Source organism: Mirounga angustirostris, unplaced genomic scaffold (genome assembly GCF_029215605.1).
Source record: "Mirounga angustirostris isolate CCGP_5_RB_7025 unplaced genomic scaffold, mMirAng1.0.hap1 SCAF_1, whole genome shotgun sequence".
In the NCBI taxonomy this organism is placed as follows: Eukaryota; Metazoa; Chordata; class Mammalia; order Carnivora; family Phocidae; genus Mirounga; species Mirounga angustirostris.
Window position 1 is genome coordinate 156,870,583 of NW_026991709.1, and position 23,417 is coordinate 156,893,999.

Genomic DNA, 23,417 nt, shown 5'->3' on the forward strand with positions numbered 1-23,417 from the left:
TTTGGAAGGCAGGAGGTGTGGAGACTTGAGCTGGGGTGATATATCTGAGGATACAGTGGAGGGGGAGGGGCTTGCTTAAGGAGGCTACTGCAAAGTGTTATAAGTAACAGAGAGCAAAATCAGAGCTAGAATTCTGCTACAGTGGGGTATGTCCCTGGTTTAAAGGTGCTCAGGTGGTGAAGCAGGGCAGAATCCCAGGTGGGAAAGGATGGTCTCAGGATCCCCAGGGTCACAAGAAGAACAGGGGTGTCTGTGTGTGGCAGAGTTCCCAGGCACAAGAGTGGGGAAGCTGGCTGAAAACAGTGCTCTGTGTTGCCATTAACTGTGAACTGCTGCATGGTCATGTGACCACCTTCCTGGCAGGGGTCCAGCAAAGGCAGAAGCATGGTGAGACCCCCTTCCATCCCCTGGGAGGAACAGCATGGGTCTGTGCTGCAGGAGTCCATAAAACTTGCAGTTTTGAAATTCAGTCATGTGCTTGAGATAAAAACGCTCAGTGACAGGTCTGGTGTACACAGAGTTTGGACTGAAACTGGGGAGAGAAGTGATTGACTGCTTTTCTGTGAGGGCTCACTGAGGAGTGAGGGGTGTGAACTTTCAGCTTCTTTCTTATTTTGGGATCTAGTTTCTTTTTTTTTTTTTAAGATTTTATTTATTTATATGACAAAGAGAGACAGCGAGAACAGGAACACAAGCAGGGGGAGTGGGAGAGGGAGAAGCAGGCTTCCCGCTGAGCAGGAAGCCCGATGCAGGGCTCGATCCCAGGACCCTGGGATCATGACCTGAGCCGAAGGCAGACGCTTAACGACTGAGCCACCCAGGCGCCCAGGGGATCTAGTTTCTTTTAACAAGCACACCAAAACACACCCAGGATCCAACTTGTTGTTTTGTTTTTTGTTTGTTTTTGTTTAGTTCTGTTTTTGTTTTTGTTTTGTTTCTTTTGCTTTTTCTTTTGTCATTGTTTCCCTTTCTTTCTTCTTTTCTTTTCTAGACCAAATGACAACACAGAGAAATTCACCTCAAAGGAGGTAGTACTTATTGACAGAGATTTAATCAATACAAATATAAGTAAGATGTTTGAACTACAATTTAAAACAACAGTAATAAAGATACTAGCTGGGCTTGAAAAAAGCAAACAAGACACTAGAGAATTCCGTACTGTAGAGATAAAAGAATTAAAACTTAGGCCAAAATTAAAAATGCTATTACTGAGACACCATCCCAAATGGAGGCTATAAAAATGAGGATGAATGAATCAAAAGAGAGAATCAGTGATATAGAAGGTAAATGATGGAAAATAAGGAACTTGAAGAGAGAAAGAAAACTATTAGATCGTGAAGGGAGACTTAGAGAACTCAGTGATTCCATAAAGCAAAATAATATCCAAATAGGGGTCCCAGAAGAGGAGGAGGGGGAGAAATGGGCAGAAGGTTTATTTGAGCAAATTGTACCTGAGAACTTCCCTAATCTAGGGAAGGAAACAGGCATTCAAGTCCAGGAGGCACAGAGAAAACCCCTCAAAATCAATAAAAATAGGTCAACACCCCAACATATAATAGTGAAGCTTGCAAATTACAGAGATAAAGAGAAAATCCTGAAAGCAGCTTGGTACAAGAGGTCCTTAACCTACAATGGTAGACACATAGGCTGGTAGCAGACCTGTCCACAGAGACCTGGCAGGCCAGAAAGGATGGGCATGATGTATTCAGTGTGCTAAATGGGAAAAATATGCAGCCAAGAATACTTTTAAAAAAATTTATTATGTTATGTTAATCACCATACATTACATCATTAGTTTTTGATGTAGTGTTCCATGACTCAATGTTTATGTATAACACCCAGTGCTCCATTCAATACGTGCCCTCTTTAATACCCATCACCAGGCTAACCCATCTCCCCACCCCCCTCCCCTCTAGAACCCTCAGTTTGTTTCTCAGAGTCCATAGTCTCTCATGGTTCGTCTCCCCCTCCGATTTCCCCCCCTTCGTTTTTCCCTTCCTACTATCTTCTCTCTCTCTCTTTTTTTAACATATAATGTATTATTTGTTTCAGAGGTACAGGTCTGTAATTCATCAGACTTACACAATTCACAGTGCTCACCATAGCACATTCCTTCCCCAATGTCTATCACCCAGCCACTCCATCCCTCCCACCACCCACCACTCCAGCAACCCTCAGTTTGTTTCCTGAAATTAAGAATTCCTCATATCAGTGAGATCATATGAAACATGTGTTTCTCTGATTGACTTATTTTGCTTGGCATAATACCCTCTAGTTCCATCCACGTTGTTGCAAATCAGCCAAGAATACTTTATCCAGCAAGGTGTCATTCAGAATAGAAGGAGAGATAACGAGCTTCCAAGACAAACAAAACCTAAAGGAATCTGTGAACACAAAGCCAGCCCTGCAAGAAGTATTAAAGGGGATCATCTGAATGAAGACAGAGCCCAAAAGTAAATAAGATCAGAAAGGAACAGAGATCAGTTGGTTAAGCGACTGCCTTCAGCTCAGGTCATGATCCTGGAGTCCCGGGATCGAGTCCCGCATCGGGCTCCCTGCTCGGCAGGGAGCCTGCTTCTCCCTCTGACATTCCCCCCTCTCATGTGCTCTCTGTCTCTCTCATTCTCTCTGTCTCAAATAAATAAATAAAATCTTTAAAAAAAAAAAAGAAAGGAACAGAGACAGTCTATGGAACAGTGGCTTTACAGGTAATACAATGGCATTAAATTAATATCTTTCAACAATTACTCAGAATGTACTCATTTTAGACTCAAAGAAACCACCAGATTGAAAGTAAGGGGGTGGAGAACCATTGGTCATGCTAATGGAAATTAAAAGAAAGCTGGAGTAGCAATCCTTATATCACACAAACAATAACTCTTTGTTATATCAAACAAACAACTTGGTTTATTTTAAACCAAAGACTGTAATAAGAGATGAAGAAAGACACTATATCATAATTAAAGGGTCTATCCAACAAGAAGATCTAACAATTGTAAGTATTTATGCCCCTAATGTGGGAGCAGCCAAATATATAAACCAATTAATAACAAAATTAAGAAACTCATTGATAATAATACAATAATAGTAGGGGACTTTAATACCCCCCTCACAGCAATGGACAGATCCTCTAAGCAGAAGTACAAAAAAGAAACAAAGACTTTGATTGACACAATGGACCAGATGAACTTTATAGCTATAGTCAGAACATTTCATCCCAAAGCAGCAGAATACATATTCTTCTCGAGTGCACATAGAATGTTCTCCAGAAGAGATCACATACTAGGTCACAAATCAGGCCTCAACTGGTAAAAAAATATTGAGATCATACCATGCATATTTTCAAACCACAATGCTATAATATGAAGTCAACCACAAGAAAAAAATTGGAAGAACCACAAATACATGGAGGTTAAAGAATATCTTATTGAAGAATGAATGGGTCAACCAGGAAATTAAAGAAGAATTTTTTAAAATTCCTGGAAACACGATTCAATGAATCGTGGATCACTACATCAAAAACTAATTATGTATGGGGGGAGGAGCAAGATGGTGGAGGAGTAGGAGACCTAAATTTCTTCTGATCCCAGGAATTCAGCTAGATAGGGATCAAACCATTCCAAACACCTACAAACTCCACAGGAGATCAAAGAAAAGAGTAGCAGCAACTCTCTGAACAGAAAAGCGACCACTCTTTGGAAGGTAGGACGTGCAGAGAAGTGAATCTGAGGCAATATTTGGGAAGATAGATGGCGGGGGAGGGGGCCTCCATCAGCTGCTACTGGCAAGTGATACAGCAGCAGAGCACAAAATCGGAACTTTAAGAAGTCGGCTCCGCTGAGGGACATCGCTCCAGTGGCTAAGCGGGGGGTGGAACCCTTGAGGGACAGTGTGGTCTCAGGACCCTCGGGGTCACAGGAAGACCGGGGGTGCCTGAGTGCAGCAGAGCTCCCAGGTATCAGAGTGGGGAAGCCGGCTGCAGAGACGGAGCCAAGGAGCGAGCTCTCAGCTCAGGGTTGCCATAAATTGTGATCCATGGCACAGTCGGGCCACTGCTCTTCCAGCAGGGACTCCACAAGCGGCAGATTGGGGGAAACTCCCCTTCCTTCCTCTGGAGGAGCAGCACGGGAGCACACTGCAGGGATGATGGGTTTGGAGACTCCACATGGGGTCATGAGCCAGAGACAGAAACGCGCGGTCACAGGCTGGGTGAGCATGGAGTGCAGCCGGAGACCGGGGAGACGGGAGTGATTGACTGCTTTTCTCTGGGGGTGCATTGAGGAGTGGGGCCCTGAGTTCTCAGCTCCTCCCGGGTGGAGATTGGGAGGCTGCCATCTTCACTCTCATCCTCCAAAGATGTACGGAAAGCTTGCAGGGAACAAAAGCTCCCGAGAGCAAACCCGAGCAAATTACTTAGCCCCGACCTGGCAAGGGCAGGGCAATTCCGCCTCTGGCAAAGACATTAGGGAACCTCAGCAACAGGCCCCTGCCCCAGAAGATCAGCGAGAACAGCCAGCCAAGACCAAGTTTACCGATCAATGAGAGCAGCAGAACTCCAGCGCTAGGGGAATACTGCACATAGAATTCATGGCTTTTTTACCATGATTCTTTAGTCTTTCAAAGTTAATTTTTTTTAACTGTCTTTTTTTCTTTTTTGAATTTTTCTTTTTCCCTTTTTCAACCAACATCTTATCAATCCCTTTTTTTAAAAAAACATTTTTATTTTTCATTTTTAGAGTCATATTCTATCCCTTCATAGTAGTTACCCATATTTTTGGCTTATATATATAAGTTGTTCTCTCTTTAAAATTTTGAGATAGTTTCTTCTAACAGATTAAAAAATACCCTAAATATCTAGTATATGGTTTTTTCTACTCCCCTGCCTGATCACATTCTCTCCCTTTTTTTTCTTTTTTCTTTTTTTAAATCCTCTTCTTTCTTTTTTCAAACAACTTCTTATCAATTCGTTTTATAAAATTTTTTATAATTTCCATCTTTACAGTCATATTCCATCCCTTCATCATATCAACCCTTATTTTTGTACATATATAAGTTTTTCTTTCTTTAAAATTTTGGGAGGCACTTTCTCCTAAAAGACCAAAATACACCCCAAATCTAGTGTGTGGCACTGATCTATATACCAGTCTGATCATATTTGATCACATTCTGTTTTTTTTTTGTTGTTGTTGTTCTGTTTTGTTTGCTTTTGTTTGTTTTTATCTTTATCTTTTTCTTTTTCTTTTTTCTCTCTTTCCATTTCTTTTTCCACTGCTTCAGGTCTTTTCTGATTTGTTTAGAGTATATTTTCTGGGGACGTTGTTACTCTGCTAGCATTTTCTTCTCTCATTAATCTATTCTCCTCTGCACAAAATGACAAGACGGAAAAAATCACCTCAACAAAAAGAACAAGAGGTAGTACCGACTGCCAGGGACAAATCAATACGGACATTAGTACGATGTCAGATCTAGAGTTCAGAATCATCACTTTAAAGATACTAGCTGGGCTAGAAAAAAATATGGAAGTTATTAGAGAAACCGTTTCTGGAGAAGTAAAAGAACTAAAATCTAACCAAGTTGAAATAAAAAAGGCTATTAATGAGGTGCAATCAAAATGGGGGCACTAACTGCTAGGATAAATGAGGCAGAAGAGAGAATCAGTAATATAGAAGACCAAATGATGGAAAATAAAGAAGCTGAGAAAAAGAGAGATAAACAACTACTGGATCACAAGGGCAGAATTTGAGAGATAAGTGATACCATAAGACGAAACAATATTAGAATAATTGGGATCCCAGAAGAAGAAGAAAGAGAGAGAGGGGCAGAAGGTATAATGGAGCAAATGATAGCAGAGAATTTCCCTAATTTGGGGAAGGAAACAGGCATGAAAATCCAGGAGGCACAGAGAACCCCTCTCAAAATCAATAAAAATAGGTCAACATCCCGACATCTAATAGTAAAACTTACGAGTCTCATAGACAAAGAGAAAATCCTGAAAGCAGCCCGGGAGAAGAGATATGTAACCTACAAGGGTAGAAACATTAGATTGGCAACAGACCTATCAACAGAGACCTGGCAGGCTAGAAAGGACTGGCAGGATATATTCAGAGCACTAAATGAGAAAAATATGCAGCCAAGAATACTCTATCCAGCTAGGCTGTCATTGAAAATTAAAGGAGAGATAAAAAGCTTCCAGGACAAACAAAAACTAAAGGAATTTGCAAACACAAAACCAGCCCTACAAGAAATCTTGAAAGGGGTCCTCTAAGCAAAGAGAGAGCCTAAAAGCAACATAGACCAGAAAGGAACACAGACAATATACGGTAACAGTCACCTTACAGGCAATACAATGGCACTAAATTCCTATCTTTCAATAGTTACCCTGAATGTAAATGGGCTAAATGCCCCAATCAAAAGACGGCTATCAGACTGGATTAAAAAACAAGACCCATCGATATGCTGTCTGCAAGAGACTCATTTTAGACCCAAAGACACCCCCAGATTGAAAGTGAGGGGGTGGAAAACCATTTACCATGCTAATGGACACCAAAAGAAAGCTGGGGTGGCAATCCTTATATCAGACAAATTAGATTTTAAACCAAAGACTGTAATAAGAGATGAGGAAGGGCATTATATCCTACTTAAAGGGTCTATCCAACAAGAAGATCTAACAATTGTAAATATCTATGCCCCTAACATGGGAGCAGCCAATTATATAAGGCAATTAATAACAAAAGCAAAGAAACACATCGACAACAATACAATAATAGTGGTGGACTTTAACACCCCCCTCACTGAAATGGACAGATCGTCTAAGGAAAAGATCAACAAGGAAATAAAGACTTTAAATGACACACTGGACCAAATGGACTTCACAGACATATTCAGAACATTCCATCCCAAAGCAACGAAATACACATTCTTCTCTAGTCCCCATGGAACATTCTCCAGAATAGATCACATCCTAGGTCATAAATCAGGTCTCAACCAGTACCAAAAGATTGGGATCATTCCCTGCCTATTTTCAGACCACAATGCTTTGAAACTAGAACTCAATCACAAGAGGAAAGTCGGAAAGAACTCAAATACATGGAGGCTAAAGAGCATCCTACTGAAGAATGAATGGGTCAACCAGGAAATTAAAGAATTAAAAAAATACATGGAAACCAATGAAAATGAAAACACAACTGTTCAAAATCTTTGGGATGCAGCAAAGGCAGTCCTAAGAGGAAAGTATATAGCAATACAAGCCTTTCTCAAGAAACAAGAAAGGTCTCAAGGACACAACCTAACCCAACACCTAACGGAGCTGGAGAAAGAACAGCAAATAAAGCCTAAACCCAGCAGGAGAAGAGAAATAATAAAGATCAGAGCAGAAATCAATGAAATAGAAACTAAAAGAACAGTAGAACAGATCAATGAAACTAGGAGCTGGTTCTTTGAAAGAATTAACAAGATTGATATATCCCTGGCCAGACTTATCAAAAAGAAAAGAGAAACGACCCAAATCAACAAAATCATGAATGAAAGAGGAGAGATCACAACCAACACCAAAGAAATACAAACAATTATAAGAACATATTATGAGCAACTCTATGCCAGCAAATTAGATAACCTGGAAGAAATGGAGGCATTCCTAGAGATGTATCAACTACCAGAACTGAACCAGGAAGAAATAGAAAACCTGAACAGACCTATAACCACTAAGGAAATTGAAGCAGTCATCAAAAATCTCCCAAGAAACAAAAGCCCAGGGCCAGATGGCTTCCCAGGGGAATTCTACCAAACATTTAAAGAAGACTTAATACCTATTCTTCTGAAACTGTTCCAAAAAATAGAAATGGAAGGAAAACTTCCAAACTCATTTTCTGAGGCCAGCATTACCTTGATCCCAAAACCAGACAAAGACCCCATCAAAAAGGAGAATTACAGACCAATATCCCTGATGAACATGGATGCAAATATTCTCACCAAAATACTAGCCAATAGGATCCAACAGTACATTAAAAGGATTATTCACCACGACCAAGTGGGATTTATCCCAGGGCTTCAAGGTTGGTTCAACATCCACAAATCAATCAACGTGATACAATACATTAACAAAAGAAAGAACAAGAATCATATGATCCTCTCAATAGATGCAGAAAAAGCTTTTGACAAAGTACAGCATCCTTTCTTGATCAAAACTCTTCAGAGTATAGGGATAGAGGGTACATACCTCAATATCATAAAAGCCATCTATGAAAAATCCTACAGTGAATATCATTCTCAATGGCGAAAAACTGAGCGCTTTCCCCCTAAGGTCAGGAACGCGGCAGGGATGTCCACTATCACCACTGCTATTCAACATAGTATTGGAAGTCCTAGCCACAGGAATCAGACAACAAAAAGAAATCAAAGGCATCCAAATCGGCAAAGAAGAAGTCAAACTCTCACTCTTTGCAGATGATATGTTACTTTATGTGGAAAACCCCAAAGACTCCACCCCAAAACTGCTAGAACTCATACAGGAATTCAGTAAAGTGGCAGGATATAAAATCAATGCACAGAAGTCAGTGGCATCCCTTACACCAACAACAAGACAGAAGAAAGAGAAATTAAGGAGTCGGTCCCATTTACAATTGCACCCAAAACCATAAGATACCTAGGAATAAATCTAACGAAAGAGACAAAGGATCTGTACTCAGAAAAGTATAAAATACTCATGAAAAAAATTGAGGAAGACACAAAGAAATGGAAAAACGTTCCATGCTCATGGATTGGAAGAACAAATATTGTGAAGATGTCAATGCTACCTAGAGCAATCTACACATTCAATGCAATCCCCATCAAAATACCATCAACTTTTTTCACAGAAATGGAACAAATAATCCTAAAATTTGTATGGAACCAGAAAAGACCCCGCATAGCCAGAGGAAGGTTGAAAAAGAAAAGCAAAGCTGGCGGCATCACAATTCCGGACTTCCAGCTCATTACAAAGCTGTCATCATCAAGACAGCATGGTACTGGCACAAAAACAGACACATAGATAAATGGAACAGAATAGAGAGCCCAGAAATGAATCCTCAACTCTATGGTCAACTCATCTTTGACAAAGCAGGAAAGAATGTCCAATGGAAGAAAGACAGTCTCTTCAACAAATGGTGTTGGGATAATTGGACAGCCACATGCAGAAGAATGAAACTGGACCATTTCCTTACACCACACACAAAAATAGATTCCAAATGGTTGAAAGACCTCAATGTGAGACAGGAGTCCATCAAAATCCTAAAGGAGAACACAGACAGCAACCTCTTTGACCTCAGCCGAAGCAACTTCTTCCTAGAAACATCGCCAAAGGCAAGGGAAGCAAGGGCAAAAATGAACTATTGGGACTTCATCAAGATAAAAAGCTTTTGCACAGCAAAGGAAACAGTCAAGAAAACCAAAAGACAACCGACAGAATGGGAGAAGATATTTGCAAATGACATATCACATAAAGGGCTAGTATCCAAAATCTATAAAGAACTCATCAAACTCAACACCCAAAGAACAAATAACTCAATCAGGAAATGGGCAGAAGACATGAACAGACATTTTTCCAAAGAAGACATCCAAATGGCCAATAGACACATGAAAAAGTGCTCAACATTGCTCAGCAGCAGGGAAATCCAAATCAAAACCTCAATGAAATACCACCTCACACCAGTCAGAATGGCTAAAATTAACAAGTCAGGAAATGACAGATGTTGGCGGGGATGTGGAGAAAGGGGAACCCTCCTACACTGTTGGTGGGAATGCAAGCTGGTGCAGCCACTCTGGAAAACAGTATGGAGGTTCCTCAAAAAGTTGAAAATAGAGCTACCATATGATCCAGCAATGCACTACTGGGTATTTACCCCAAAGATACAAAAGTAGGTATCCTAAAGGGTACGTGCACCCCGATGTTTATAGCAGCAATGTCCACAATAGCCAAACTGTGGAAAGAGCCCAGATGTCCATCAACAGATGAATGGATAAAGAAGATGTGGTATATATACACAGTGGAATATTATGCAGCCATCAAAAGGAATGAGATCTTGCCATTTGCAATGATGTGGATGGAACTGGAGGGTATTATGTTGAGCGAAATAAGTCAAACAGAGAAAGACATGTATCATATGATCTCACTGATATGTGGAATTCTTAATCGCAGGAAACAAACTGAGGGTTGCTGGAGTGGGGGGTGGGGTGGGAGGGATGGGGTGACTGGGTGATAGACACTGGGGAGGGTATGTGCTCTGGTAAGCGCTGTGAATTGTGAAAGACTGTTGAATCTCAGATCTGTACCTCTGAAACAAATAATGCAATATATGTTAAGAAAAAAAAAAGAAGAAGAAGAAGTTAGCAGGAGGGGAAGAATGACGGGGGGGAAATCGGAGGGGTAGATGAACCATGAGAGCCGATGGACTCTGAAAAACAAACTGAGGGTTCTAGAGGGGAGGGGGGTGGGAGGATGGGTTAGCCTGGTGGTGGGTATTGAGGAGGGCACATTCTGCATAGAGCACAGGGTGTTATGCACAAACAATGAATCATGGAACACTACATCTAAAACTAATGATGTAATGTATGGGGATTAACATAAGAATAAAAAATAAAAATAAATAAATAAATAAATAAATAAATAAATAAATAAATCAACTCAAAATGTATTAAAGACTTAATCAAAGACCTGAAATTACAAAACTCCTAGAAGAAAATATAGGGAAATTTTTCATAAAATTGGTTTTAGTTATGATTTCTTGGGTATTATATCAAAATCATGGCAACAAAAGCAAAAACAGACAAGTAGAACTACATTAAATAAAAATCTTCTGCACAGCAAAGGAAACAATCAATAGAGTGGTAAGGCAATCTATAGGAAGGGAGAAAATATTTGCAAACAATATATCTGAGGGGTTAATATCCAAAATATATAAGGAACTCCTACAATTCAACAGCAAAACCCCCCAAATAATCCAATTTAAAATGGGCAAAAGACTTAAATACACATTTTTCCAAAGACATATACAAATGACCAACAGGTATATGAAAAGATCCTCAATATCACCAATCATTAGGGACATGAATGTCAAAACCACAATGAGATATCACCTCACAACTATGAGGATGGTCTTTTTTTAAGTGCTAAAAGAGAAATTGGAACCCTTGTGCACTGTTGGTAGGAATCTGAAATGGTGCTGCCACTATGGACAGCAGTGTTGATACTGCTGAAAACATTAAAAATAGAACTGCCAAGGGCACCTGGCTGGCTCAGTCAGAGGAGCATATGACTCTTGATCTCAGGGTTATGAGTTTGAAGCCCACATTGGGTGTAGAGATTACTTAAATAAATAAATAATTTAAAATATTAGAACTACCATAAGACCCAGCAATCCCACTTTTGGGTATTTACCCAAAAGAATTGAAATCAGGATCTCCAGGAGATAGGTGCACTCCCATATTCATTATTCACAAGAGCCAAAGGCAGAAACAACCTAAATGTCCACCAATGGATGAATAAAGAAAAGGCAGAAACAACCTAAATGTCCACCAATGGATGAATAAAGAAAATGCGGTGTAGATATACAATGGGATATTATTCAGCCTTAAAAAAGAAGGAAGTCCTGTCACATACTACAACACTTTTAAACCTGATTATGCTGTGAAATAAGCCAGTCAAAGAAGGACAAATACTAAATGATTCCACTCATATAATGTATATCAAGTAATCAAACTCATAGAAGCAGAGAGTAGAATGATGGTTGCCAGGAGCTGGGTGGGGATTTGCTGTTCAATGGGTATAAAATTTCATTCATGAAAGATTAAAAAGTTCTGGATATCTGTTGTACACCATGTGCTTATAGTTAACAATACTGGAATGTACATTTAAAAATTTGTTAAGAAGGTGGATCTCATATGTTTTTTTACCATAATAGAAACAAAAGGATATATGCTCTTAAGTATTCACAAAACAAAAAAAAGCATCAGTTTTATCTGCATCCTCCAATTGACCTCAGCTCAGAAGCTCTAGGCAGTTCTGGCTTGTCCTCAGGACATCATTTTCTCAGGTGTCTGAAATTCTTCTTCTGAGCAGTATTAAAAAAAAAAAAAAAGCAAACACTGATTTTATTCTTCATACTGACCACACACATAAATCAGAATGAGATATAAGAGACCTATAGTGTCCAAGGTTTCCAAGCATACAGGCCCATTTCAGCCCTTTTAATGTGTGGTAGGTTGCAAAACTGGCTACAATGCTCCACCCCTTCTGTAGTCCCAGCCTTTAGAGCACCTGCCATTAGAAGGTGGTGTCCATTTCCTTACTCCTTGAAGTTGGGCCAACTCCATGACTTGCTTTGGCCAATAAATGCAGCAGATATGATGTACTTTCTTGGACCCTCTGCCTCCTAGGACCTTCTCACCATCATATGAACAAGCCTGCACTGGCCCTCTAACGGGGCCATCCTAGACCAACCAGCCCCCAGCTGACCTGGGAGCTGACCACAAACACTTAAGTGAGCCCAGCTGACATCAGTCTGGCCCAGATCAACTGAGCCCAGCCCAAACTGTTGACCCACAGAACCATGAGCTTAAAAAATGGTGGTGTTTTAAGCCACTATCTTTTGAGGTGCTTTGTTACACAGCAAAAACTAACTGATACAATATATATCCCCAATTCTTATGATCATAGTTGCTCTTCTGAATTAACCCCTTTTAAGATCCTCCCCAGAATCTCCTCCAGGTACACAGCATGGATCTCTTCCTCAAACTACTATTTGCATGAAGCTTTTTATTATAATATCATTAAAATAAAGGAGAGAGGCCTCTCATCAGGATAATTTGTCGTTACTCAATTCAGGCTCAGGTGGACTTTTCAATTTGGTCAGACAGCAGCTTCATTCTTGGCTCACCCCAGAGCACAAATGTTAGCCTCCTCCTTGTTTTTTTCCCCCAAAGTTCTTGGAAACATGTAAGTCTTCCCTTGCATTCACAGGGGACTAGATTTCACATATTCTAGGTCACTCTGGATCCCTTTCCCTCATCAGTGCACTCCTCTGATTGGCACTCCCCACTCTACAGCTCTACTGAAGGAACCCAAATGCAGAGCTCAGTTGAGTGTTTCTGACACTCTTCTGAACACTGTATCAATAGCACATACTTCCTTAATTTCACACATGAATTTTTCTCTACTTAAGTGAGCTCCACAGAATTTCCTTTGCACCTTCCTGAAGCACAAGAAACCTCTCTCCATGTGTGGTACACATCTTTGCTTCTGCCTTCACAACACCCACTTCCCCTTCTTCTGGGAACAGCATTGACACTTTCCAAGGGAACAACTTCCTCCTCTCTTTCTAGAGATGTGGGTTGAATGTAGTCCTATCAACCCTTGGCTGCAGAGGTGGGCACGTGACCCAGCTCTGGCAGGTCAGAGCATGCCTCCTCCTGGCCAGCAATCGATTCTTACTGGGGCACATGACTCCATCAGAACCAGTCAAATTCAAGTCTAGGACTTATGTGGAAACTGTCAGAGACCACCCACCTTTTGACTGGAAATGCTGATAACACAAGAAATTAGAACAGAGCTACTGGGCAGCCATCTTGTCACTATGAAGAGAAATCCTGCCCCAAAATGAAGCAACAGACACTGACAATGTTAATGACATAATTTGAGTCTTTGGAGTAATCAGCCATGCCTAAGAAAGCTATCATGATCCTTTTGACTTTTTTGTTCTTTTTTGTTTAAACCAGACTGAACTAAGTTACGGTTGCTTGCAAACAAAGATGTTCTACTACATCCCACATCTTTCCCTTTATACAGATTAGAACTTACCACTGTTAAATGGAAAGCAGGATGATTCATATGAAGTTGAAGAATGGTTAACCTAGTCTATGGTGATCCCTAGCTGCCCATTTCCTTTCCCTATACACTTTGTCTTTCACTGGGGATGTCGGAGCTTATGGCAGTTTTAAGATGGAGCTGCACATTGTTTGATCCTCCTCCCACTGAGGGCTGGGTCTCAGTGCCCCAGCTCTTGCCATTGAATCTGGACAGGCTTGTGACCACGGAGAACAATCAGGTCAGTGGCAGTGATGTCATGTGACCTTCCAGGCTTGGTCTTCATCTGCCTTGTTTGTTGGCACCAGCATGCTCAGAGCCATAAGCCACCACCTACAATGCCACCAAATCCCAGAGCAGCCACTCTGGGGCTGCAACACATAGGTGCCTAGTCGGCAGTGCCACCTCAGCAGATGCCAGCCCTCCAGGCCCAATGGCCAGACACGGCAGTGAGAAGCCACCTTGGAGGACAATACCCCTTCCCTGCTCTTCCAGATCCTGCCAGTCCACTGACCCATCACCATTCAAGGTGATCCCCCAAGGCCTATACACATGGGTCCTTTCTGGATCCTGATCTAAATGATCCACAGACATAACAAATGGAGATTGTTTCCTGCCACTCAGTTTTAGTGTGGTTTGTGACACAGCCACAGACACCTGGGACCAGACCCCTCCACTCCTGGCCTTACCTCACAACGTCCACTGATGCAGCCCCTGACTTGAAGAAATCAGTGGAGTCTTCCACCTCCAGAACACTGGGGAGAATCCGTTTCCAGGCACTCTAAAAAAAAGGTGCAATGAGAAAGGGCTCACAGGGGAGCTGGGAGAAGGCACCTTTGGGGTGAGAGCAGCCCCTGATATGTGTTTGGACCACCTATTGCCAGGCTGGGCTTTCTGCCCACTCCAAGGCGCTGCTGCTCTCAGGAGCCTCATGGTAATGGAGCAATTGCCTCCTTGGGGAAGTAGAAGCCCAAGGAGCTCAGCTACTGTCCTCCTGCCCACCTCACCTTGACCCCAACTTCTTTGGGATCTCCATACCAGTTCAGGGGCAGCAGGAAGACCAGACATAGAGAGCTCAGGGCGTGGCTGTGGACCAGCTACTCCCAAGCCCACTTCATGCCCAGCCTCACCTGGGTGCTGTCATCCAAGGGAGGTCCCCAGAGTGACACTGGTGTTTGGGTATGTTGCATTGTGGAAGGGAAAGCAAAGTGTGGGGGTGGTTCTCAGGGTAAAAATGAGGCACACTGATGGGGCTCAGGAGGCCTGGGTCTTCTCACTGATAGCTGGTTCTATGCCCCTCTGTCCTGGGGCCTGTGGAGGGCAGCAGTGCCCACCAGCCAGCTCCATGGATGAGCATGGAAAGGGCAGTGCCAGTGGCCAACACCATCCAGAATTCTAAGACCATCCAGTGGGTCAGGATGGGATGGCTGTTCTCTGGCTGAGTTCCCAGTTGGGCTTCTCAGGACAGAAGAGGATGCCTCACACTCTGTCTGAACTTCAGGCCTGGCTGGTCACTGGTCCAGATGGAGGTGGGAAGGTCCAGTTAGGACCAGCCCCCTGGCACTCTTAACCCAACTTCTCCTTGGCTCTTTCATTCTTGGAAGGGTGTTGTGATTTGCCCTTCCCATCCTCAGTGTGACCGTCAGCAGCCATGCTGAGCCACTCCTTATCCCCACTGGACTCCTGCCTGCCCTCAGGCCTCCGTCTGGGTCTTTGCCCACCAGTGATGCCCTTCTCTGAACCCCAGCTCATGTTTAAATCCTGGGCATCCTCTGGGGCCAACTGCTGTGTCACTTCTTCCCTGAAATCTTCACTGACTGCTCTGCTGGCAAGGGCTACCCTCTTCAGACTCAAGTGGCCTGGGGCCACAAGTCACCTGCTGATATATGGGTGTACCATCCTATGATGCCTACGAGATGCACTGGCCCTTATAAGATGCATATGGAACCTCTGAGAGGCAGTGCACCTCAAAGCCGCACTGCCTCACTCAGACCCCAGCTTGGCTCCTGACAAGCCATGGAGATGTAGACAGCCCCTCAATGCCTACTTCTTCATCTGTGCAAGAGGCTGATAACGGCTGTGGAGATGTCTTGCCTGAGGCAGGAAGGGCATTTGGTGTACAGAGGAGCTCAGCAAATGTGGCATTTGTGCCACCTGCAGTGCTCTGCACAGCCCTGGCTCAGGAGGGTGTTTGGCTGGGCTTGTTGCCCACGGCCCACTCCAGCCCATGGCATGCACTTGGTGAGGTCTGCTGAATGGAGAACACAGCTGACCCCTGCTAGCGCCACTAGGCTGGGCTCTCTCTATCAACACCAGGGCCACAACCACCCCACACTGCCCTCTCCTCCCTGGCTATATCCCCTCCCCCTCAGTTGCCTCCAGGCATTCTGAAAGGGCCAGCCCAGCTATGACCAATAGGTGTCATGATAACAATGCTATGGATGACCGAGGCCATGTGGCAAGCAGCACAGCAGTGGAGGCCAGGACTCCAGCCCCACCAGCTGGGCTCCAAGCCCAGGCCTGTGCTCATCTGCTGTGACCCCGCCTTGGGCCTCAGCTCCTCGGCTGGGAGATGAAGGTAATAATAACACCTGCTTCATGGAATTATTACAGTAATTAAACACAATACCATTCCTGAAGTGTTTAGAACATGACACGGGTACACACTCTGCAAGTATGTGCTTCTTTTGATGACCGTTAGGCTCCCTGCCAACATTTATTGAGGCCCTCATAGGTGCTGCTGAGTGGACCCTCTCCATATGTGTTCTCTCCTCTACCACTCACAACACCCATGGGTGTGGGGTTTATTCTTCCCAGTGCACAGATGAAGGACACAGTTGTAGCAGCTTCTGACTCAGGTTTAACATACAACCTTAGCCCACCCCAAGTGCCACTCAACTGGAAGCTCCAGAAGGCCAATTTGTCCAGCAGCTGGCCCAGTAATCCCCAGTGGGCACAGGGCTGGGGCCAGAGCAGTGGCTCCAAGAATAGTTTTGAATGAACAGGCTTTTTTTTTTTTTCTCCTTTTTTTACAGACATTCAGAATATTTAGCTTTCTACTAAGGAAGTGCTCAGTGCCCTCTGGAGCAAGGCCAGCTCCTCATGTCCCTCCCTTGCTGAGTCCTGTCCCCTGCACTTGTCATCAACACCCACGGTCACCACTGTGGCTGCAAACTGGCCCACCTTCACTAAACACATCTCTCCTTCCCCCAGAACTCTCTCCATTCACCTCCCCTCCTCCTGCCCAGGGGAGCCTGCCTTGATTATTCCTTCTGAAGTCGTCCTCCGGCCTCCAAGGACCTTGTTTCCATCACCCTGTTATTTCGCTCATGGTACTTCTCTTTGTCTGAAATTATCTGGTTTATGTTTGGCTGTTCATTGGCTCTCTTCCCCATGGAAAGGGACACTTCATGACAACAGGGACACTGCTTATTGTCATATTCCTAGTGTCTGACTTAGCACCTGGTATTTGATAGGAGCCCATATGTATTTCTTAAATAAGTCACTGAGTACATGATTGAATGAGTGAAAATTCATCTAACGCCTTCCATTCAATAAGGCTAAATGCCATCGATACCATGTCTCCCAAGGAGAGAGAGATGAGTGGGGGGAGCAGGCAGGACGAGGAACAACTCTAGGAGGTGACCACTGATTCAACTTGTCGTTGGAGGGACTGAGTCTCAGAGAGGGAAGTGCTCTCTGGCATCATGCAGGGCAGCTGGACTGGAGCCCAGGTCTGCCTGACTATGATGCCCATGCTGGTCACAGTGCAAGAGACTCCTTCTCAGGGAGCTTTTCTGGAAGGTTACAGTGCACACATTCTCATCAAAGTGTCATGGACTTGGCACCTGCCTTTGTCATCTACCCAGGGGCTTCTTGCTTCATTTGTCCACCACTGACAAGGAGTCCTTAGGAAAGTCAGACCCAGCCAGCCAAATCCCAGTGCTCCAGTGACAGAAGAAGAGAGTAAGGAGACATCAGAAAACCCCAAGACAGGACAGAACCATCACTATGCCTAGGGTAAGCACATAAATCCATAGAGCGTGTGCATACCCAACTCCAGGGAGCATGAGTCAAAAAACACATGTGCAGTGCACAACCTGTACAATCAGACAGAATCCCTGAGGGGTCTCTTACCCTCACAGCCTCTGCCATGACCAGCTCTTCCTCAGTCAGCTCAAGGGCATTGCTGTCCACTCCCTTGAAGAAGTGGGAGGCTGGGATCATCTTGCCATCCTCCAGCTGGATGTTCTTCACCAGCAACTGCAAAAAGAAGGTTTCACAGCACCTAAGGTTGCCCTCCTCTCAGGGAAAAGAGCAATTTCACACAGAGCACTGTGCTGGGCACCCCACACACTTCATCTCCAACCCTCACCACAAGAAAGGCACAAGATTAATGAGGAAGAGAGACGTTCAGAGTGGGCGTGCTGGCTAACCTAGGGACACGGAGGGAATGGTAGAGCTCATGTCTGCCGGTCACCCACCCCCACCAAGCTCTCACTTCTTTTTAAGTGTAATGATTTTATTATTTCTATAAAAATGCCTACTTATTAGACAAAAATAATTCAATCACGACTTTGAAAGTCAATCAAGAAAACAACTAATCCCGCAATAGTCCAGCTCCCAGAAACCCCATGGAAACATCTGGTGAAGGTCATTGGATGTCCCATGGGGCCTAGAGGTGGGAAGAGGAGCAGACGAGGACATCTGTGTTTGACAAGAGTGGTTTCTAAGAATGGCACACTCTATATCCACTCTGATATAACTAGAGCCAGGTTCCCTGCCTGATCTCCACCCTTTTGCCTTTTGGAGATACTTGGGAGCTTTCTGTGAGCTAAAGCCCAGCCAGACTCAGCTAGAAGTTTCTGAAAGATGCTTCAACCAGGGGTCTCTGCCAAGGCTGCTTCCTTTGCTTTGCTGTCCTGTGGACATCATGGAAGGTGCAGTTGGTGCCCCCCTATCCAGAGCTCCTCTTGGATGGTGTCCCCATCCTCCAGCTGCTGCATGGGTGAGCCATTAGCAGCCTACATCTGCACCTTCCTACTCCATGGATGTTGCTGGATAGACACAGCCACAGACAGAGAGGCCCAGGGACTATGCCTCATTGCCAATCCCCTTCCCCAGGGGCAGCAGAAACTGAGGACTTAGTGATGTGAGCATGCAGGGGCATAATCAGCAGATGCAATTCACACTGGATGAGATAAAGGCTGGAAGACTCCAGAACCCCTATATCTTTGCTTATCATTGTCCTCTGCCTCAGCTTAGCCCTAGGTTGTATGGGATTTTCCAAGAGTACTCCCTCGATAAATTAGATGCACAAGAACTCCTATCTCAGATGCTGCTTCTAGGGAACTTGACCCAAGACAGATAGCATATTTCAACTGCATGTATCAAGCATGAATACCTAAAACACCTGATCACTATAAATTGCAGACACTGATGGCAGCCTCAGGCCCTCCAATGGCAGGGCACAGCAGGGTGGGCACCCAGAGTGAGCTCACACCAAGCCCCAGCAAAACTGCTCCACTCTCCATCTGGCCTATACACACCGATGCAGCCAATGGTTCAACATCCATAGGGTTAGTTGAAATCCTCAAAGTGCTTGGAGACCCCTCCTTGTACTCCTTCTTCTCTGCCCCCAGTATCTTAAGGTCCAGACCTGCCAACCACTGGATGGAGTAAGTATTAGTGGTGAAGAGGTGGGCCTTGGAGCCAGAATTTTAGGGCTTGAATCCCAGCTCTGCCACAAACTAATTTGGTGATGTTAGGAGGGTTATTTAAACCTCTTTGCTTCAGTTTTCTTTTCTGTAAAATGAGTATAATACATATCTCATATGTATTATATGTTGTTGGGAAAATCAAATTTAATAAATTGTTTTAAAATAGTGCCCAGGCACACAGAAGGCACTTCATCAATGTTAGCTGTTACTCAGAGTCGCAGAGTCTCCTAACGTGAGTCAGGGCATGGAGTGTGCCCAGCATGGCTTCAGGGGTTCTTCACCGTGATGTCCCTGTTCAGAAAGAAGGAAACTGAGGCACAGAGATTCAGTGACCACAACCAGTGGCACCTGGACACTCTGCTGGACCAAAATGAGGCTCCAAGTTCAGGGCCCCTGGGACAGGGCCTCTCCCTGATTCCAGTACCCTCACAGGGCACCCAGCTCTGGCTGAGGAGCCTGGTCAGGAAGAGCAAGGAAGGGGCCAGCCTTCCCAGAACAGGGAAGTACAAACATAGGGTTTTCCAGACTCCCAGAGCCTACAGTCTCATTTTCCCATTTTCTCCAGAGCAGCCTGGGGGGCTAATTCCAGACCTGAGCCCCTGGAGCCTACAGTATAGACACGTGACTGACAGCAGCACCATTACCATTCTGTCATCATTCCCGAAAAGGATGAGTCCCGCTTTGGTGACTACCCCTGGCCGATGGGCTCCCAGGATGGGCAAATCTTCTCCCTCGGGCACCAAGCCTGCAGTGTTCAGCGTTGAGTTGAAGAAAGTCAGCTTCTGTTGAGGACAGGAAAACCAGAAGATGGTGGATGAAAAAACCTCCCACTGCTGGCAGCCCAGGCAAGTCTGAGCAGGGTTAAGGGGATGAAGGGGGGCCAGGCAGGGCCAGGGAGAGGAAGGAGGGGGCCAGGGCAGCCACAACGCAAGAACTGCAAACCCAAGAACTCTGCCTCTGGGGGCACAAACAAGACCTGGAGGAGCCTTGGAGGCCTCATGGAGCCCTCAAGCCCTGGACGTCCTTTAGACCCTATTAACTGGCCCTTGGCCTCAGATCTCAGGCAGACAGACACCAGGAGAAAATATGCTCAAGGCATCACAGAGTGCCCTGGGGATGCCACCAAGCACTGGTCACTTTGCAAAGACTCTTGTGGTGATGAGGGCAGGAGAGAGACTCCTGGACAGAGTCTGGGCAGCTGGACAGCAGTCAGGGGTTTGGACAGTCTGAAGCTTTGTGGAGGACAGGACTGCCCTCTGTGGGGAACAGATGAAGGTCCCCACTCACAGTCCTGCCAACAACTCCCAGTGCCTCTCAAGAGCCTGTGAGCCCCAGGGCTCACCATCTTCAGCATCTGAAGAATGCCACTGCCCAAACCCTGGCCTAAGCATACTGCCCCTCTCCACTAGGGCCAAGTCAAAGTCAGAGCTGGACTTGGGATCTCTGTGAGCCCAGGGGTGGGACTCAAAATATTTTACAAGAAATATAGCTTGAAGAACATTCCACCCTAAAACAACAGAATACTCATTCTTCTCGAGAGCACATGGAACTTTCTCCAGAATAGACCACATACTGGGTCACAAATCAGGTCTCAACCAATACCAAAAGATTGAGATTATTCCCTGCATATTCTCAGACCACGATGCTCTAAAACTGGAACTCAATCCCAAGAAAAAAATTGGCAGAAATTCAAACACTTGAAAGCTAAAGACCACTCTGCTCAAGAATGTTTGGGTCAACCAAGAAATCAAAGAAGAACTTAAACAATTCATGGAAATCAATGAGAACGAAAACACATCAGTCCAAAACCTATGGGATACTGCAAAGGCAGTCCTAAGGGGGAAATACATAGCCATCCAAGCCTCACTCAAAAAAACAGAAAAATCCCAAATTCACCAACTAACTCTACACCTTAAAGAACTAGAGAAAAAGCAACAAATGGCGCCTAAGCCACGCATTAGAAGAGAAATAATTAAAATTAGAGCAGAAATCAATGAATTAGAAACCAGAAACACAGTAGATCAGATCAACGAAACTAGAAGTTGGTTCTTTGAAAGAATTAATAAGATTGATAAACCACTGGCCAGACTTATACAAAAGAAGAGAGAAAGGACCCAAATTAATAAAATTATGAATGAAAGGGGAGAGATCACAACTAACACCAAGGAAATAGAAACAATTATTAGAAATTATTATCAACAACTATATGCCAGTAAACTGAGCAGTCTGGATGAAATGGAGGCCTTCCTGGAAACCTATAAGCTGCCAAGACTGAAACAGGAAGAAATAGACAACCTGAATAGGCCAATAACCAGTAACGAGATTGAAGCAGTGATCAAAAACCTCCCCAAAAACAAGAGTCCAGGGCCTGATGGATTCCCTGGGGAATTCTACCAAACATTCAAAGAAGAAATAATACCTATTCTACTGAAGCTGTTTCCAAAAATAGAAACAGAAGGAAAACTTCCAAACTCATTCTATGAGGCCAGCATTACCTTAATCCCCAAACCAGGCAAAGACCCCATCAAAAAGGAGAATTTCAGACCGATATCCCTGATGAATATGGATTCCAAAATCCTCAACAAAATCCTAGCTAATAGGATCCAACAATACATTAAAAGGATCATCCACCACGACCAAGTGGGATTTATCCCTGGGATGCAAGGGTGGTTCAACATTCGCAAATCAATCAATGTGATAGAACACATTAATAAGAGGAGGGAGAAGAACCATAGGGTCCTCTCAATTGATGCAGAAAAAGCATTTGAAAAAATACAACATCCTTTCCTGATTAAAACTCTCCAGAGTATAGGGATAGAGGGAACATTCCTCAAGCTCATAAAATCCATCTATGAAAAACCCACAGCGAATATCATCCTCAATGGGGAAAAGCTGAGAGCCTTTCCCTTAACATCAGGAACATGTCAAGGGTGCCCACTCTCACCACTGTTGTTCAACATAGTACTAGAAGTCCTAGCAACAGCAATCAGACAACAAAAAGAAATAAAAGGTATTCAAATTGGCAAAGAAGAAGTCAAACTCTCTCTTTTCGCAGACGACATGATACTTTATGTGGAAAACCCAAAAGACTCCACCCCCAAATTACTAGAACTCATCCAGCAATTCAGTAATGTGGCAGGATACAAAATCAATGCACAGAAATCAGTTGCTTTCTTTTTTTTTTTAAAGATTTATTTATTTATTTAAGAGAGAGAGAGTACATGAGAGGGGGGAGGGTTAGAGGGAGAAGCAGGCTCCTTGCTGAGCAGGGAGCCCGATGCGGGACTCAATCCAGGGACTCCAGGATCATGACCTGAGCCGAAGGCAGTCGCTTAACCAACTGAGCCACCCAGGTGCCCCAAAATCAGTTGCTTTCTTATACACTAACAACGCAACTGTAGGAAGAGAAATTAGAGAAACGATTCCATTTACAGTAGCACCAAAAACCATAAGATACCTCAGAATAAACCTAACCAAAGAGGTAAAGGATCTATACTCTAGGAACTACAAAACACTCATGAAAGAAATTGAAGGAGACACAAAAAGATGGAAAAACATTCCATGCTCATGGATCGGAAGAATAAACATTGTTAAAATGTCTATGCTACCCAGAGCAATCTATACCTTCAATGCCATCCTGATCTAAATTCCAATGACATTTTTCAAAGTGCTGGAACAAACAATCCTAAAATTTGTATGGAATCAGAAAAGACCCCGAATTGCCAAGGAGATGTTGGAAAAGAAAAACAAAGCTGGGGGCATCACATTGCCCGATTTCAAGCTATATTACAAAGCAGTGATCACCAAGACAGCATGGTACTGGCACAAAAACAGACATACAGACCAATGGAACAGAATAGAGA

The 23,417-nt window shown here is 43.9% G+C and overlaps 1 protein-coding gene across 6 annotated transcripts in view; it reads right to left on the bottom strand.

The window, feature by feature from the left end:
• The window catches only part of ALDH1L1 (aldehyde dehydrogenase 1 family member L1), a 102,888-nt gene that overhangs the window by 38,135 nt on the left and 41,336 nt on the right, over window positions 1-23,417 (bottom strand). For all 6 annotated transcript variants that reach the window (XM_064590897.1, XM_064590883.1, XM_064590900.1 and 3 more), the window contains 3 exons: window positions 20,199-20,336; window positions 17,972-18,097; window positions 14,524-14,615 (listed from right to left, as the gene is read on the bottom strand). In XM_064590897.1, the coding sequence (XP_064446967.1) occupies window positions 14,524-14,615; window positions 17,972-18,097; window positions 20,199-20,336 (356 nt within the window). The remainder of the gene's footprint in view (window positions 1-14,523; window positions 14,616-17,971; window positions 18,098-20,198; window positions 20,337-23,417) is intronic.